Source organism: Anomaloglossus baeobatrachus, chromosome 2 (genome assembly GCF_048569485.1).
Source record: "Anomaloglossus baeobatrachus isolate aAnoBae1 chromosome 2, aAnoBae1.hap1, whole genome shotgun sequence".
Taxonomy (NCBI): Eukaryota; Metazoa; Chordata; class Amphibia; order Anura; family Aromobatidae; genus Anomaloglossus; species Anomaloglossus baeobatrachus.
The window spans coordinates 348,160,609-348,180,593 of NC_134354.1; the positions used below are offsets into that span (position 1 = coordinate 348,160,609).

The 19,985-nt window shown below is 45.9% G+C and overlaps 1 protein-coding gene across 11 annotated transcripts in view; it reads left to right on the forward strand.

The window, feature by feature from the left end:
* Positions 1-19,985, forward strand: part of LOC142291451 (protein 4.1-like) — a 259,547-nt gene that overhangs the window by 72,952 nt on the left and 166,610 nt on the right. The window contains exon 1 of one of the 11 annotated variants that reach the window (XM_075335982.1): positions 10,494-10,582. The exons of the other annotated variants lie outside the window; for them this stretch is intronic. Coding sequence (XP_075192097.1) covers positions 10,575-10,582 — 8 coding nt within the window. The 5' untranslated portion in view covers positions 10,494-10,574. Of the gene's footprint in view, positions 1-10,493; positions 10,583-19,985 lie in introns of those variants that run through there. 11 annotated transcript variants of the gene reach the window in all.

Here is a 19,985-nt window from a genome sequence, read left to right on the forward strand (position 1 = left end):
GCAAATCCGCGGCAAAATCCGCGAAAAATCCGGTAAGTGCGCACATAGCCTAAGACAGTTGTTTGAATGAGCACTTGATCCACAGCCATGTCTCTTCAGCTGCCCCAACAACTCGTTTGGGGATGGACCGGAGACCCTTTTACAGATAGTTGGTTAGGCATTATCGCTGACTTTAATGAGTATGGTGAGGGTCTTAGGCCTGATCTATTATGTTCTTCAGTTTTGTAAGCAAAGTACATACTTGCAGTTCTGGCAAATGCCAGATGGCTGGTCTGGCAGTGTGCCACATTGGCCTACAACACACTTAACAGTATCTGCGTCCTCAGGATGCCGATACTGTTAGAGAACCTATCGCTAGGTCTGAAGTGTCTGGATTTGCTCTTATTTTATTTTCTTTACTCCCCTGAATATTCTTTTTTTCCCCTCTCTATACGGTGGCAAGGATCTGGGCCTTTTTATTTGGCTCTATTATTTTATGGTCTTAACAATGGGTTAGTACTCACAGGGTAATATTAAAAGTACCCTGAAGATATGCATCCACAGAATTCTGAAAGCAATGCCCCTTTGGTAAAGACCATAAAAATAGCACTTATCTTTCTAAACGTATGACAGATTTTAAAAGAAGAAAAAAAAGAAGGAAAAAAAAGCAGAAAGCTTGGGAGCATTAAGTATACTATAAGGGCAAAACCTGGATGCTTCTGACCTGGTGACAGGTCCTTTTTAACAACCATGTCAGAACAGGGCAGAAGTAGGGCATATACACTGACAAGCAAAAGGGTAACAATGTTTTCAACTTTTAACTTCAAGGCTCCATATCTCTCCATCCACTATAGCTGTGAGTGTGAGACTACCTTCATTTTATGGCCAATCATCTTATCTATCTCATACATAAATTTGACTTCCATTTATTTATCATATGATTAGTTATGCAGATTCTTGTCATGTTACTGTTTTGTTCCTAAAAATCTAAATTAATTTTTTTTTTATCATTTTGTTAGTATTTTGTATATCCACCTTTGGCAGTCAACACTGCCTGAATCCTTCTGGGCATGCGCTCTATCAGATGCAAGCGTGTCTCGACCGAAATCTGATCCCACGTGTCTTATACATGTTCCCAAAGTTGGTACATGCTAGTCGATTCACTTGGGTATATATACAGCTTTTTCTTTGAAATTGGAGACTGTGGGGGCCAATGAGCATTGAACCATTTCTGCACCAATCTCAACATATGCTTCTGGTCGATGTCCTGCTAGAGCACAATGTTGTATTTTTCATACCTGTAGTACTCAAGTGTACGAAGTAACTCCTCTTGTAGGATACTTGCATATAGCTCACCCTTGAGACAACCATCAATTCTGTTCCAGTATCTAATGCCTTTGGCTGAGAAACACACCCACATCATTAGGCTTCTTCCACCAAACGTGAGTTCCTTCAATTTCTTGATCCATTATCCCCTTTTTTCCTTTGTTTCTTCCAGAGCTATTTGCACCCATCAGAACCTACTCTATTGACTTTCGTCTCATTGCTCCAAATTGCCTTTTTCCAATCTTCTACTGTCTACTTTTTGGACTTCTTTTCGAACTCAAACCAACGTTTCTTATGAGGATATTGAAGTTGAGCGTTTTTCCCCTTTTTTTTCCAGTCACCCTTCCAGACTTCTGCAATGTGCGTCGCATGGTGCTTGCATGGACATCTGTGATCTTACTATCATGAAGCATACGAGCTGTGTCCACTGCCGTATTTCTCACTCCAGAACTGATAGATCTTTTGATGAACCATCTTGGTTAAACACTGATCTTTTGGGCCAAAACGTCCACCTCTTGACTTTTGAATGAATAGACGGACTTCATTTCATATTCTTTCAACTGTCATAACACTCACATGATGCAGTTTGGCAATTTTCTTGGCCAAGAGATCGCTATCAATGAGCTGGATGATGCTGTTTCTCTCTTCTGGGAAACCTTCATGGCTGCTTAACAATTTGAACCAGTGACCTTTTGCTTGGGAATCAAGCTAATAAAACACTGAGCTATTAGGGAATGTGACAACAGGCTTTAATTTGTAGTATTCAGGAATAAAAAGATTTTTCAAACACTAGGAGCAAAACCGTAACAAAACCGTAACAATGCAGTAACATGACAAGAATCTGCATAACTAATCATATGCTAAATAGTTGCAAGTCAAATTTATGTATGAGATAGCCAAGATGATTGCCTATAAAATTAAGGTAGTCTTACGCTCAAAGTTGTAACTGATGGTGAGTCAAAAGTTCAAACCTTTATTACTCTTTTGCTAATCACTGTAAGTAGATGCATGTAATACTACAATACAATAATACTGATTTCATCATCTCAAACAATTTATTGAACAAAAACCAACAATAGTGTTGGGTATACTTCCCCCAAAAATGTCAATGTCTCAATAACTTGTCATATGGCTATGAACATCAATTACTGCTTGACAACGACGTCCCATGCTGTTCACAAGACGAGTAATTGTCTGCTGAGACATGGCATCCCACTCTTCTTAGAGGCTGGCTGTCAGTTCATTGAGGGTTTGGGCTACAGAGTTACAAACGTCTTCATGACAACTCACCTGATCCCATAGATTTTCTATGAGATTTAGGTTGGAGAAAATGCAGACCACTCCATTTGAGGTACCCCAGTGTCCTTCAGCTGTTCCCTAATGATGTGACCTCGATGAGCTGGAGCATTATCGTCTATGAAGATTAAAGTAGGCCTGTGTTGTTCATTCAGGGCACAATGACTGGATTAATTAAGTTATTTATTTAGTAGGTGCTTGTCACTGTACCATTCACAAAGGGTAGGGTAGTTGTACATTGACTAGACACCTGCCCACTCTGTAGCACCACCAAAGGCTCACCTGCTGACAGCAGTGGCTAATGCATAGCACTGGCGGCTATCATTTTTGCTTAGTAAGAATTTACTTTAATCAGTGAATAGCACTGAGGCCCACAGGCCCCAATTTACTGACGAGACTCTGACACCCTAAGCTCAGTGGCCACTTCCATGTAAGAACATGAATCGAGATACTGTTGATCACTTGTTAGGTGTTATCTTGGTCTCTTGATGTCAAAATGTGAAATGCATGATGAGGACGACTGTTTAAATACCAATTCAAATTGAACACCGAAATGTATTGGGCCATTCATGGATCAAACATCTGTTGTGAATTTTGCCATTAAGCTCCTCGTTAGAGAACAGCAAGTTGTGCAAAAAGTACTAGAATGTTGAACCGTTGGACATTACATTAAAGGGTTATTTCCAACTCCAAGATCCTATTCCAATATACTGTATAGTAGGTCTAATAATATTAGATAATACCTCCAATTAGATATATAGTATAGTTCTCCTGATATAGCCATATCTCTTACCTAATGTGCAGGCCATTGCAGATTAGGTATCCATGGTTACGACCACGAGCAACTCACTCACTATATGAGTTGACATAACCACATATACCTAAGCTGCAATGCCCTGCACATGAGGTAAGAGACATGGCTATATCAGGAGAACTGTACTACATTTCTAATTGGATGTACTTGCTAATATTTTTGTTATTGATTGGCGGACCCGGACTGTAAAAGTCCAGACCCTTACAGGTTCAAAGGTACCTGAGTGCCAGGCTTGGAATTCTCAGGGAATTCCGAGTAGTTATCCAGATCTGGCACTAGGGTGATACAAAAAAAACAAAGGAAAAAATAAACTCAGCGGGCTATACTTACCGAGCCACCAGCATGGCTGTAACTGCTCCCACGGCGTCTCACTTCCGTGGCCACACATTACCTTCACTGAATATGCACTTCTTTCCCTGCCCATCGGCATCTGTGATTAGTCGCAGTTAGATGCGCCACCAGCCTTGGTGACAACGTGTCTGATGCTTCCAATCACAGACCCTGTCTAGGGGGTCTATATCGTACAGTATAAATAAATAAAAAATGTGGTATAGGGTCCCCCCATATTATGATGCTCAGCACAGATAAAGCATACGCAACAGGCTTCAGCCCCCAGCCATGTGCTATTCTTGGCTGTGCATCAAAATAAAAGGAACTGCATGTGGCTAAAAATGGCAGCCTACAGCCCCCTGGAGTCGTTGCATCTAATGGATCCCAGCATTTTGCCACCGCACCAGGGCAATCGGGAAGAGCCAGGTAATCTTGTTAATAAGGGCTTAATCGCAGCTCACAGCTGCCGCTAAGCCCTAGATTGGTAATGGAAGGCATCTAGAAGACCCCCCCACCCAATTCCAAATATGTAAGTGAATAGAAATAAACACAAGCGCCAAAAAAATCTTTATTTGAAATAAAACACACCCTTTTTCACCAATTTATGAACGTCCAAAACACCTCTGCAGGTCGGATGGAATCCACACAAGGTCCCACGACGATCCCGACTCTGCTACATTTTTGAAGGCACAGAGCGCGATCATGGTACATTACCGCCCGCTGCAGACTTCAGGTAGAGACTGAGTAGCAATCAGCGGTAACATTACTCGGGTAAGTTGCGGGCACGGCTGGAGGTTCCTACGGGCCTTCACCTGTGACCGCAGGTAACCTGACCTGAGAGGACTTAATTAAACTCAGTGACTTCATCTGAGGTAGGGTCACTGAGTTCATTGATGTTACCTGTGGTCAGAGGTGGAGGCCCATGGGAACCTCGAGCTGTGCCCACAACATACCTGAGTGATGTCACCGCTGATCGCTGCTCAGTCTCTGCCTGAAGTCTGCAGCAGGTGGTCATGTACCATGATCGCACACTGTGCCTTCAGTAATCTAGCAGAGCTGGGATCGTTTTGGGACCTTGTGTGGATTATGTCAGACCTGGGTGTTTTTGAGGTTAATAAAGTGGTGAAAGAGTGTACTTTTTTGTCTTTTACGTCAAATAAAGGATTTTTTGGGTGTTTGTGTTTAGTTACTGTCACTTACAGATTAGCAATGGGGGTCTCCTAGATCCTCCCCATTAATAATCTAGGGCTTAGTGGCAGTTGTGAGTTGTTAATAACCCATTTATTACTCCAATTGCCACTGCACCAGGGCAATCGGGATGAGCTGGGTAAAGTGCTGGGATTGTCGTATCTAATGGATGCGACAATTCTGGGCGGCTGCAGGCTGCTATTTTTAGGCTGAGGTGGTGAATAAGCATGGGTCTCCCCAGCCTAACAATACCAGCCCCCACTTGTGGGGCTTAACCAGCAATGATGATGATCAGAATTGGGGGTGGGGTAGGGCAGGCTGCATGCCGTTTTTTAAAGTTATTTATTTATATTCTTAAAAAAAGCCACATGTGGTTCCTCTTATTTTGATACACAGCCAAGATAAGCGCATGGCTGGGGCTGCAGCCTGTAGCCATAAGCTTTATCAGTGCTGGGTAACATAATACGGGGGAACCCTACTCCAAATGTTTTATTTATTTTTATACCTTGATAGACGAACATAGTGTCTGTGATTGTAAGCAGTCAGCTGACAGCCAGGGTGGGGTCACGTCTGACTGCAACCAATCACAGACACTGGTGTGCGGAGAAACAGTGCAATTGCAATGAAGGTAATGAGCGGCCATGGGAGCAGTGACAGCCGTGTCGGAGCCTCGGTAAGTATGAAGTGTTAGCTCCTATCCCTTTAGCCCTTCTACCACCATTTGAATCACTGTATTCTAGTCCCCATGGAGTTATATGGGGGCCAGCGTCTGGACAGATATCTGGGACCAATCCCAGGCTGGTGTGTGTGTGTGTGTGTAAAATATAATTATATATATATATATATATATATATAAATTATAATATATATATGATGTGTGTGTATGTATGTATGTATGTGTATATATATATATATATATATATATAATTGCCTTATTCTGTCTGTCTGTCTTGCTCCAAAATTGTGTCGTTACAGTGACAACTTTCGGATTGGCCGCCGGGCTCGGCCTGGCCCCGCCCACCCCCACGGATTGGCCGCACGCCTTGGCCTGGCCCCTCCCCCCCGCATGGATTGGCCGCTCGCCCCGACCCTCCACACGCATCGACCGCTCGGCCACGCCCCTTCCCCCGAATTCAAACGAAGCCCCGACTTCCCCAGCCCAGACATAACCTTGCGATGCTGGGATCGTGACGGAGCCGGTGTACGCTGGTAACCATGATAAACATCGCGTAACTATAGGAAGCGCTTCCCTTAGTCACCCGATGTGTATCATGGTTACCAGCGAACACCGGCTCCCGGTACACATGTGCAGGGAGCCGGCATATGCTGCGGTCAATAATGAAGTGTCATGCAGCGGTGACAGAGTTAAAGACACTGCAAGACACTTCATTATAGGCAGCGGGCACCCCCAGAAGAGAGAAGAAAGAAGACCCCCGATCATACTCACCAGAGGCCGACCGGGAGCAGGTGAGCGCATCAAGGTCCTGCAGCGGCGGAACACACACACACACGCACACACATAAGAACAGACACACACACATCAGATCACACTCACTCACTCTCACACACACACCTCACACACATCAGATCGTATCCACACACTCACAACATCCAGTGATATTGCTTACTTCTCGGCGGCGATACTGTGCGTGCAGTGACCTTCCAGGACCTGCCGGAGGATCACATGGCCGAAAGCATGTGGTATCTCCGGATGTTGTGAGTGTGTGAGCGCATATGTGCGATATCGTCAGTGTGCGTGTATGCGATCGGATGTGTGCGTGTATGCGATCGGATGTGTGCGTGTATGCGATCGGATGTGTGCGTGTATGCGATCGGATGTGTGCGTGTATGCGATCGGATGTGTGCGTGTATGCGATGGGATGTGTGCGTGTATGCGATCGGATGTGTGCGTGTGTTCTGATGTGTGAGTGTATGCGATCGGATCTGTGAGTGTCGGCAGAAGGCAGAGGAGCACGACGTGCAGCACAGCTGCTGGGACCGGACACCGGTGGGCACAGGGAGAAGTGGGGTGTGAGTGTATGCGATCAGATGTGTGCGTGTATACTGTCTGATGTGTGACTGTGGAGCACGATGGGGAGTGCGCAGCATGGGGGATGGAGCACGATGGGGGGTGCGCAGCATGAGGGATGGAGCACGATGGGGGCTGCGAAGCATGGAGGATGGAGCACGATGGGGGGTGCGCAGCATGGGGGATGGTGCACGATGGGGGATGGTGCACGATGGGGAGTGTGCAGCATGGGGGATGGAGCACGATGGGGGGTGCGCAGCATGGGGGATGGAGCACGATGGGGGGTGCGCAGCATGGGGGATGGAGCACGATGGGGGGTGCGCAGCATGGGGAATGGAGCACGATGGGGGTTCGCAGCATGGGGGATGGAGCACGATGGGGGGTGCGCAGCATGAGGGATGGAGCGCGATGGGGTGTGCGAAGCATGGGGGATGGAGCACGATGGGGATGGAGCACGATGGGGGGTGCGCAGCATGGGGGATGGAGCACGATGGGGGGTGCGCAGCATGGGGGATGGAGCACGATGGGGGGTGAGCAGCATGGGGGATGGAGCACGATGGGGTGTGCGAAGCATGGGGGATGGAGCACGATGGGTGGTGCGCAGCATGGGGCATGGAGCACGATGGGGGGTGCGCAGCATGGGGGATGGAGCACGATGGGGGGTGAGCAGCATGGGGGATGGAGCACGATGGGGGGTGCGCAGCATGGGGGATGGAGCACGATGGGGAGTGCGCAGCATGGGGGATGGAGCACGATGAGGGGTGCGCAGCATGGGGGATGGAGCACGATGGGGAGTGCGCAGCATGGGGGATGGAGCACGATGGGGGTGCACACCTCCCCCCAAAACACACACACACACCGCCACACGCGCACCGCACAACACACCACACACACACTGGGAACCACAAACACCGCCCTACACAGACACCCACACACACAGACAACGCCGCACACACACAACACCCAACACACAAACACCGCGGCATACACAAATATACGCACATACCGCGCAATACACACACATTGCACAAAACATACCTCCACCCAAAACACACACGCACCCCACACCCACACAAACCGCGCAACACACACACAGCACCACAGACACACAGACAACACTGCAGACACACAGCGCTCCACAAACAACGCAACACACACAACGCAACACACAAACAACACCGCTCTCACACACCCCCCCACACCCAGACAACAACCAGAACATTTACAGCGCCTGTCACAAACCACCGGGGGGGTCACTCAGAAATCCCCCGCGCTGGCTACCAGTACGTCACAATCGGGGGGTAACAAGTGGGGGGTCACCCCTCCTTTATACCTCCCGACCGACAGACAGAGCACGTGACGCGCTCTCTAGCGCCCCTCTTATAGTCAGGCCAATTATGGAATTGCCCGACCATAAGCAAGGAGGCCGCTATACTACTTATGCCGATTATTGAAGGGTCCCCGGTGAGAGTAGGGTATATATTCCCCCGACCTCCGCGGGCGGAATATATAATATCTTCCCGAATCTCACTGGCCTCCCCACAATAATCCTTGGCACAACTCGCTGCCACCAACCGCTTCACGGTAACTATTAGCCGAACACACAGACGTGGGATTCAAGATCGAGATAACAGAACAGCCCAAGATTAATTATATAATTTAATCAGCCTAAAGCACACTAGAAACTACAATATATACAATAGGGAATCTACAGAATATACATATGTCAGAGTACAGTTACAATCAAAGCATGGGTTACAAACAGGCATACACAGTTCCAGCAGTTACCTTGTTGCGTCTGGCCACAGGGGGGCGCTGTAGACCAGGTTTCCAGGAACTCCCACAGATGTTTCCTACACGTGCCCCCAGCGAAAGAACCACTGGAAAATGGCCGAAGTAGGGTTATCAACCTGGGCAAATCCAGGTCCCCTCCTACCTTAGTGACCTCACAGGGAAGCACTGCCACTCCCCCTGCATGGATCAGAATTATCCAGCAAAGGGGATATTGGCCATAACTTTGCCTGGGAGCGTCGTAGGCAGACGCCAATGCTCTCATTGTGACAGTTATGAATTTAGCTACAGAACGAAGGGACTCATGACCTGTCTGCCAGTTCCCCATTGGCTGATATCACGCCTGGGGCATTTCCCAATGTCCTGCTCCCATAAAAAGGGTGTGCCGGCATCGTCCGCCTGCGGGGACACCATTTTTATGGTTGCCATATTTATCGGAAATATGGCTTGCGAGATATGAACCATTTTTTACTGGAGTCGTTCTGTCTAGCTAGTTCCATAGCCTTGCTAATGAGATACAACTCTTGTTACAGGGTGACGGCAGGGAGTCATCCTGTGTCCATTGTTCCCACACCACCTCATTTCCATATCACAGGACATGGCCATGGAGGTGTAACACCTTCACAGATGCTGGACATTGAGAACAAGAAGGGAGGGGGCACTGCCAGGGAGTGATGAGAGATTATGACTGGAGTCATAATTCATCTTCATATCCCGGGATTTGCCTCACAGCGCCCTACACAAACACTTGGCAACTACACACAACAACATCTACATATATAACAAAAATCAGACAGTAACTACACAATAGATTCTAGAATACTTGATGCGTAGAATCGGGCCACCTTCTAGTATAATTAATAAATAAATATATATATATATATATATATATATATATATAATGTATGTATGTGTATATATAAAATATATATATTATATATAAATACATTTATATAATTTTTTTTTTTTAATCCGGTTAGGCGCAACGTTTTGGGCTATTTGCGAGTCCACCCATCACTAATTATTATTTTTATACCTTCTACTTATTGGGATATGATCTTGGAGATTGGAATACCCCTCTAAGCTTATCTGAAAAGTTGAGTCCATTTTAAGATCATCCTGAAATTTCACCCGAAAGCCAAATATCCCTAACCTTTTGTGAGTGGTGTCTTTATAGACCCTATGAACACCTATGCTTCTGAGTAACAAAGGTGGTGCTAAGGTCATGCTGATGAACTTCATGTCTTTTGAATATTGAGGGCTGAATCCACAGTAAATGCAGCCTCTATAGCAGAGTCTGGGAGAATCCAAGCTTGAGTGGGTTGTTGTGCATGTCATGGTTGCCTTTTCTGGTTCCTGTTGTGAGTGCCATGATTGGCTCCACTCCTTATTTTCATGGTCAATGTTACGCTTTGTTTCTTGTAGCAGTGGTGGTCTGATGTGGACATCTTCTCAGACATCTGATGATGGAGCTGAAGATCTGCTGGAAATCAGAAATCAATCACTTATTGTCTTTTTATTGTTGTACACGCCTTTGGAAAAGTTCATTTTTGTTTTTGTGTGTTGATGTTCAAAAGAAGTGTGTTCTTCAGAGAGTGACAAAATAGGAAGTTTCAGTACCGGAGGTGACTTGATAACTATTTGCTTGAGAAGGCTTTTTGCAATGTGGGTGAGCTATTGTTCAGGGAGGGAATGTCTTCTTTTTTTTTTTTTCCTCTGGGTGTGGGTTTAGCAGAGTGTTACTGTATTCTCATTGCCTGATGGCACTTTTCAGTGCATGAATAACATTGTGGTCCCAGGGGGAATATTGCATCGCATTGTATGAGGAGGTGAGCTTAGCCTGTTTACACTCTTTATGAGTGTCATTGCCATCTATATAGCTCTTTAAATGATGCAGTGGTAGTATTCTACATGTTTCCTAAACATTTGTATAGAATCCTAGGCTGTTTTTGCTGTTAAAAAATAATTAATTGCAATGTTTTCTGACAAATGAATTGTTTTACTATCTTCAAGCTTTGTAAATACGTCTAAAATATTACAATGAGCTTTTCTGTAAGTTTGCATGTGTCTAGTATACCTGCTGTAATGTAGTGAACAGTATTGTTCCAATTGTGCTTAGTACTTTGGGTAGCCTACATTTGATTCATGTTTACATTGCCGGTTGGATTTTCTATTTGTGATGTTCTAATCTTTCTAATCCAGTCTTTAGCGACATACCCGTCCACCCTCCTGTATGTGTCCTGCAGAGTTATTGTCCTGCTCCCTTTGTATACCAGTCCATTTGTCTTCCTAGGACAGAGATGGTTCTTGCGCCCCTCGCAGCTGGAGTGTACGTCTCCTAATAAGATGCCTGAATGTTTGGGCAGCTCTCGCACCTGAGACAGACAGACGTAGCAGCTTTCAGACTTCTCTCCATCAAGCAGATGGTTATTTTCTATAACAACCCCTCTGAGAGAAAATGGCATCTTTACAATGTAAAGCAGGCCAAAATTAGGAGAATCGGAACTTCAGAAGGAAATGGCCAGGCAGAGAAATATAATGAACCTTGTAATAAAAAAGAATACACTAATTATTTATCATGGGTCGCACGTCTTTGAATCCAGAGCCAGAGATGTATGCAGCGGGTCTTCACATTACACGTAGAGCATTATGAACCCCACACCCCATACATGCAGCATTTGATCATGCCATTATTATGGGGTGGGTCTTCACATTACATGTAGAGCATTATGAAACCCACACTCCATACATGCAGCATTTGATCATGCCACTATTATGGGGTGGGTCATTATGTACCGCCCAGGGGCTCGGCCGGCTGCCGAGCCGCTCGGATCCGTGCTCGGTGGGTGTCTCGAGCTCCTCACGGACCCGGGGGTCACGTCGCTCTAAAAGGGGGGGGGGGGTTGGCGCTACACGTAGTGACTTCGGTGGGGAGGTCCACGGCCGGAGCCTCGGTTGTTTGTAAGGGATTTGAGTTTGTGACGCCACCCACGGGTTGTGGTGAATGGATGGACACCACCGCTGCCGTTGACTAGGCTCCCGGGGACGGTGTTGCGCAGCTTGGTGTTGACCCCTCCGTGGATAGGGAGAGTGATGGTCCCGGGGGCCCGAGGGAGGTGCTGAGGCAAGGGACTGGATGGTACTGGCGTGTCGGTGCGGCGCGGTGCGCGGCCTGAGGGCACTGTTGTACTCACTATTACAAACACGCTGGAGTCTCTGGTAAACCAAACAAGATGGTGAACGGTGCCCGCAGCCGGCTGCGCTTTTCCCCCTTTTCACGTTGGTGGTTTCCGCCTTTCTCCTGCACCTCACTTGTGTAGAAATGATGACTCCTATGCCTGAGCAACGGTAATCCGCTCCCCAGCCTGGTGTGTCGGGAGAACCCTTTTTGCCCGCAGACGCTGGCCCGTCGGGTCTCTATGCCTGGGCGGTTGCTTTACCCTAATGGTTGGGCTGTTGTCTTCAGTCGGGTCTTAGGTGGGAAAGGGTCTAAAGTCCAGTCCTCAATCAGACCCAGTACGAGGCCCAGAAACAACTGGGCTGAGTCAAATCAACTCCTGGTGCTCCGGTTTCCAATCGGTTCCCCGGTTCAGTACCGGCGGGCCACTGCCCGTCTCCGGTCCCTACAGTTCCACCGGCTGTAATCCCAGCTCCTGCAGGCGGCCACCACCGTCTGCCTCCTTGCCAGAGGTGACTGGGCTCCAACCCAGACACCTGGTGTAGACTATGGCAGACCTGGACGCAGGTCTGCCCTTGCGCTTCACTCCACTCCACTTCACTGTCAAAACTAGACTACTCCTGTGCTCCCCACGGGGAACTGCACTGTTTTTCCCACCTCAGGACCTGTGAACTCCTTGGTGGGCGGAGCCTACCGCCTGGCTCCGCCCCCTTGGTGTGAACATCAAACCCGGAGGGAGGTGACAAGGGTTTTGTAGTTTGGCTGCTGTCACCTTATTACGGGGGGGGGGGGGGGGGTTTCGTGTAAGGGCCTACCTGTGACTACCTGGCTAGTCCCGGGTGTCACATTTACATTTCACGTAGAGCATTATGAACCCCACACTCAATACATGCAGCATTTGATCATGCCACTATTGTGGGGTTTTGTTTGGGTTTTTTTCTTGCAAATTGTGTGTAGCTTCTTCAGGCTTTGTGATTATAACCTTTTGAGGAGTTTTTGGATCAGAAAGAGTGAAAACTCTCCGAATCTCAAAACTCCTCAAAAACATTGAGTCTCTATTCTGTAAAATTCAGCAAAATACTGTTTGCACACTCTGTTAGGCCAAGTTCCCACAATGAGTATTTGGTGTTTTGTTTTGTTTTTTTCCCCTTCACAGCATCTTTTTGCCTGTAAAATACAGTGTCTTCCAGTAAATTGTATGGGATTTGTGTAAACCTCATTTCCACTGTGCTTTTGGTCTTGCGCTGTGTAAAATAATTTGCAGTATGACTTTGAAGTCTGCAACATGTCAATTTTTCTTGTGGTAGATATGCGTTTTTTTGTTTTTGTTTTTTTTTTTGCAGATTTTCTCCATAGACTTGAATAAGTTACATAAAAATTGCATGTGTTTGGTGTTTTTCTGCAGCAGAATGAGGCAAAATCGACTGTAATCTACAGATGACTTTATTGTTGAAGTTTTATGGAAGCTAAGTCACAGAAAGTTTCCAAAACCAAAGTGGCTTTAAAACCTGCCATACCAAAAAGAGACCGCAACTGACAAAATGCCTTAATAATGCACTCGAAAGCGCAATGAAAAATGCAAATAATCTAATTTATCAAATCGATGCTGAAAATCTGCAACGTTAAAAACGCCAAATACTCATTGTGGGAACTTGGGTATAGGGCTCCCATATGCACCGAAATACGGTTTTGTGCCGGAGACCTTTTGAAGGCAATCGTAATGATCCAAAAAAGCTGTGATGTTTTGGTAGGATTGGATGTTTAAGGCATTTGTGAAAGTTTTTTGCTTTAGAACTGTGAATAGGAACTGTGCAGTTCAGAGTGAAGTAGTGGCCTATTGCTACAAATCCAGTTCCAGACTGCTGAATTTGGCTTACACACAGCCAAGCAAATGTACTTGGCTGTATATGCAGCTCCCATAGCAGTGACTAGAGAGAGACAGCACGTGTGCAGCCATCTCTTCTATCACTGCGTACAGTTGGGCCAGGGGATCGGGGTATACGCAGTAAGGCGCTTCACCTCGGCTCTTTCCAATTGGTGCGGTTGCAATCAGGGTAATAGTTTTTTGGGGTTGATGCCAGATGTGTACTGTCAACTGGCATAAAGCCCTGGTGTTAGTAATGGAAAGGAGTCTATCAGACACCCCCATTATTAACCCAATACGTATTAAGAAAAAAAAACCCACACAAAAATAGTGTATTTAAATAACCACTCCCCCACACTTTCCATGGTTCACTATTTTATTTTTTTTTTTTCTTAAAAAATTTGCAAAGAGCCTTGATGTATAGGGGTTAAAGTGTTTGCTATCTAAATCCTGAACATGACTTGGATACTTGATACCGTATTTTACCCATATAAATGGACAGTCACCACATCAAATCAGCTGTCCGGTATGAATATCTTATTAATGTTAGAAATCTGCCACACGCCTCCCATGTAAAATAATTTACCGGTATGCATTATTCTATTTGCCCATCCTTTCTCATTTAACAGAGAGTTGAAATACTATAATACACGAGTGACAGAAAAAGATGGGTTTGGGCAACTTTTCTTTAATGTACTGTATATGACTACCTTTTAAAGATGCAGTGCCTTGATAAAATATTCATACCCCATGAACTTTTCCTCATTTTCTCACATTACACCCACAAAGTAAATGTATTTTGTTAGGATTTTATGTGATATACCAATACAAAGTAGCAAGTATTTAAGTGTAAAAGAAATGATTAGAGATGAGTGGACCCGTGGAAGATCGGTTCGACGGGTTCAGCCGGACTTTAGATAAAGTTCAGTTTGAGATCTGGACTTGACCTTAACCCCAATGAAATTTACTGATTGGGCAGTTCGGGTCTCTGCCCACATACAGCTAGCCATAAACAGATCACTTCTGGGGCAAGTGGGTGAGGTTTTTCCATTTTTTTTTTTTTTTCTCACACTACATCTGATCACACCTTTGTTACCCCCAGTGTGAGTTGTTCAAACACTGCAAGGAGCTTGCACTGGGCTGAGTACTGAGCGTTCCCAGGTACAGTGATGATTCTGCAAGTGGTTCATGCATAAAGCACCTGAAATCTGTCTTTTTTTTATTGTCAAGTCTGTGTTCAGTACGATCTCTAGAAATGATATATGGCTTTCTAAAAATTTTAAAATGTAAATCTGAAAATTGTGACTTACATTTAGCTCCCCTGTGGTTTGATGGCTATAAATAAAATCCTAACCAATTACCTTCAGAAGTCACATAACTACTAAATTGAGTCCACCAGTGTGTAATTTATTCTTAGTACAACTTCAGCTCTTCTGTGAAGGCCTCGGGTGTTTGTTTGAGAACATAAGGGATCAAACTGTATCATAAAAATCAAGGAACACACCAGACAGGTCAGAAAAAAAGTCGTGGAAAAGCGTAAAGCAGGGTTAGATTATTAAAGAAAACAAGCTCTGAACATCTCAAGGAGCACTGTTCAATAAATTATTTAAAAATCCAAGACATGGCCATCCACCTAAATTGACATCCCAAGCATGGAGCGCAATCGTTAGAGAAGCAGCCAAGAGGCCCATGATCGCTCTGAAGGAGCTGAAGAAATCGCCAGCTCCGGTGGGAGAACCTGCACAGGACAACTTTTTAGACTTTTGCTCCACCAATATGGCCTTTATGGAAGAGTGGCAAGAAAGCCATTTTTGAAACAGACATGAGAAGTGTGGTTTCTTTGCAGTTTTCAGAAAGCAATGTAGGCAGCACAGCATGTAGAAGAAGATGCTCTAGTCAGGTGAGGCCAAAGTAGAACATTTTTGTAGATGCATCATGCTGTGTGGTTACTTTTCTTCAGGAGGAACAGGGAAGGTGATCAGAGTTGATGGGAAGATGGATGAATCTAAATAGAGGGCAATCCTGGAGGAAAACCTGTTAGAGGCTGCAAAAGATTTGACTGGGGCATAGGTTCACCTTTCAGCAGGCCACTAACTAAGCCCTTCATGACATCCGCTGTACATGTACTTCGCGAGTGGGAAGCAGATGTATTGAAGCTTGCTCACAGGGTGAGCCTGCCACATACTCTGTAGGTACTGGCTATTTATTAAAGCCTTGACCTGGAGCTCAGCCAGTAATTGTTAACCTGTTAAATCCATATGTCCAACTCTGACAGCGGTACTTTAGGCTGCTTTCACACATCCGGTTTTTGCAGTGCGGCTCAATCCGGCTCAAAAACCTATGCAACGGATGAGGCGAAAAACACGGATCCGTTGCATACGTTTTTCCATGCGGCCCGTCCGTTTTTTGACAGATGCGGCTTGATACTGAGCATGCGCAGTGCAAAAAAACACATCCGGCGGCCGGATGAATTTTTTGCCGCAGGATGCCGCATCCGGCGTTCATAGGCTTGCATTGTAAATTGCGCCGCATCGCACCGGATCCGGCGCAATGCGGTTTTTTCGCCGCACAAAAAACATGCCAGGCAACATTCCATCCGGCCGCCGCATGGGCTAAATATGCCGCATCCGGCAAAAACCGGACACAACGCAAGGCCATGCGGCACAATACGGCGCTAATGCAAGTCTATTCTGGAAAAAACACAACCGGCGGCAAACAAAAGAGGTTGCGTTTTTTCTGCAAAGCGCCGTATTGTGCCGCTCAGCAAAAACTGGGTGTGTGAAAGCAGCCTTACACACGCTGGCATTGGGGCGCCCCATTCTAAGCGCCCATCGGCATCCTTGTGATCTGAAAAGTGCTGTACACAGACGTTCTCCATCCAATCTCACTAAACTAGAGCTATTTTACAAAGAAGAGTGGACAAAAATGTTTAAGATGTGCAACGATGGTAGAGACATACCCCAAAAGACTTGGAGCAGTAGTTGCAGTGAAAGGTGGTTCTACAAAGTGTTGACTCACGGGGCTGAATACAAATGCACATGACAATTTTCAGATTTACATTTTTAAAATATTTTTAAAACCATATATTTCCTTTACACTTCACACATACTGTCTAGTTAGTGTTGCGAATAGTTCACCTGATATGAATACTTTGTCAAGGCACTGTCCATTTAGATGCTGCAAATTTGTTGCACAAATCTATACAACGGACAGTTTATCTGAGTGGGAATTGCTTACTACCAAAAATATCCATTCAGTTGTTTTGAAACTTAGGCTATGTTCACACATCTTTTATTGGTGCGTTTTTGAGGTCACAAAGATGCACCTAACTGCATGCATTTCCTTCTCTCAGCAAAGTCTATGAGATTTCTATGTTGCTGTCCACACTGGGCATCTTTTGTTGGCTGCATCTTGGCTGCATTTTCGAAGTTGCAGCATGTCAATTCTTTTTGGTTTTTCCAGTGTTTTTGAGCCCTTTCAGTCAAAAGATTTGACTTAAAAAACACATTGGGCAAAATGCGGTAAAAAAGGGTGCATTTTTTGGGGGGCCAAAAACACTGCATCTTTGTGGTTAAGAAAGGATGTAGTGTGTGAACCTAGCCTTAAGGCTATGTGCCCACGGGAGCTTGTTTCTGCGGATTTTGCCGCGGAAAACCTGAGGATTTTTCTGGATTTTCCAGATAAATCCGCAGGTTTTAGCATGTACAGTCACTTCCCATGTTATCCTATGGGACATGGGGAGTGCTGTGTCCACGCTGCGGAAAGTGCGGCTGCCGAACATGCTGCGGATGTCCGCATCCGCAGGTATAATTGCATGTCAATTATTCATGCGGAATTACCTGCAGATGTCCCGGCCCTCCGCTATGGAGATAGAGGTCGGGACGTCCGCAGGTAAGCCGCATGAATGTCCGCATGTTTCCCGCAGCTATTCCGCTGGAATCTCGCAGCTAAAAATAGCTGCTGACGCCGGCGGACAGCTGCGGGAAACATGCGCTCGTACCTGCGGATACATCCGCAGGTACGAGCGCCCGTGGGCACATAGCCTAAGGGTACTTTACACGCTGCCATATCGGTACCGATATCGCTACCGAGTGTACCCGCCCCCGTCGGTTGTGCGACACGGGCAAATTGCTGCCCGTGGCGCACAACATCGCTAACCCCCATCACACGGACTTACCTGCCCTGCGACGTTGCTCTGGCCAGCGATCTGTCTCCTTTGTAAGGGGGCGGGTCGTGCAGCGTTACAGCGACGTCACACGGCAGCCGTCCAATAGAAGCGGAGGGGCGGAGATGAGCGGGACGTAACCTCCCGCCCACCTCCTTCCTATCGCATTGCCAATGGAGGCAGGTAAGGAGATGTTTGTCACTCCTGCGGTGTCACACATAGTGATGTGTGCTGCCGCAGGACTGACGAACAACATCGTACCGGTCGCAGCAGCAATATTATGGAAATGAGCGACGTGTCAGCGAGCAAGGTTTTTTCACGGTTTTGTGCTTGTTGATCGTCACTCATTTGTGTTACACGCTGCGATGTTGGTAATGACGCTAGATGTGCCTCACTACCGACGTGACCCCGACGATATATCGTTACTGATATCGCAGCGTGTAAAGCCCCCTTTACTTTCCGTAATAGTTTCTGCAACAAATGTTGCGTATGTGAAAATGCCCTAAATCCGCTCCTTGCAGCAGGCGGGGGCAGCACTGGGCCCGGCTATTTGTGTGCTCATAAATAATGTAGTACGCTTCCTACATTTGCTTCTGTCTGTAGCTATTTTTAGCACATTCATGCCATTGAAATGCGCTGTACAATTTCTGTTTCTTTCCGTAGAATTGTTAGCTGTAAATAAATGCATGTTGTGCCCCATTCACATGCTGTGCTGGTGGGGTGAAGGAAGAATCATCAACACACTGAAGGTTTTCAAATCCATATCATGTGGATTATTGCTGCGCTTCAGCTGTAAAATTATGCCACAGATTTCCCAAAAATGCTGTGTGAACATGTCCTTGCCCAAAATGTGTATAGCTTCTGATTCTGTACACTCCATACTCCCATTGGATGTTGACATTCGGGCATCATAACACGGCTGACAATCTCATGTTCAAGGATCAAGACCTTTAATAAATATGTCCCTATCTGCTAAAAGGACAACGGATATCCGTGCGTAATGAGCCTCATTTAATAAACAGAGATAAAAATGTTCTTTGCAGGAAGGCTGGTCTTTACTTTGACAGGGCGTAGGCACAAGCAGCCAGTCCTGTATCTGGTCCACAGAGGAAGCACACACTTATTGACAAAGGACTCTGCTTGTTTATGACATATACACAGTATATAAATACAGAAACTGAGCAGAAGAGAGCTGGTGGGATTTTATATTGGATGTATACACAGGGGTGGATTACTATCAGTATATAAACATTTACTTAGTTGCTCCATACTGAGTTATTACTTGACCCATGTTGCTGATGACAAAACTACCATAAGGTACAATGGTGGTAAACCTCTTATCCTCTAGTCTAGAATCAAGCCTTTGACTCGGTATTCGGCCTCCTGCATCTTCTATTTGCATTTGAGTTTGCTGAAAATATTCAGCTGCTATCTTTGAAGGCCCATTGGACTAATGTTTGACAAACCTGTCAATACTGGTAGGCTTGGCTGACAGTCTACTGCAGTGTTTCTCAACTCCAGTCCTGAAGACCCACCAACAGATCATGTTTCAGGTTTTCCTCAATCAGGTTTTCAGAATTTCCTTAATGTTGCATAGGTGAAGGTGATGGAATTATCCCCTGTCTAATATTGAGGAAAACCTGAAAACATGATCTGTTGTTGGGTCTTGAGCACTGGAGTTGAGAAACACTGGTCTACTGTGTAATGGGGCTACCCGCTCTACCCCATCAGATGATGCCATGGGAGATAAAGATCCAGCATGTACAATGTCGGACTGCCGATTCTTTTGTTCTTGGTGTGATAAGCCACTGCTAGATGTGTCTGGTTGTGGCTTTCTTGTAGAGAACATAGGAGCACTCTCTGTGCTAAATGCTCCTATCTATGGAGCAGTTAGAGGTCTGCGAGCTGAACGATGGTACTATTGTCCATGGGGCCCCTTAGTTTATAGGAAAGAGTGCAGATTTTTCCATTTCTCATATTCACTGTCAACAAATTGTATATGCGGGGCGTCCTCTTCAGCCATCA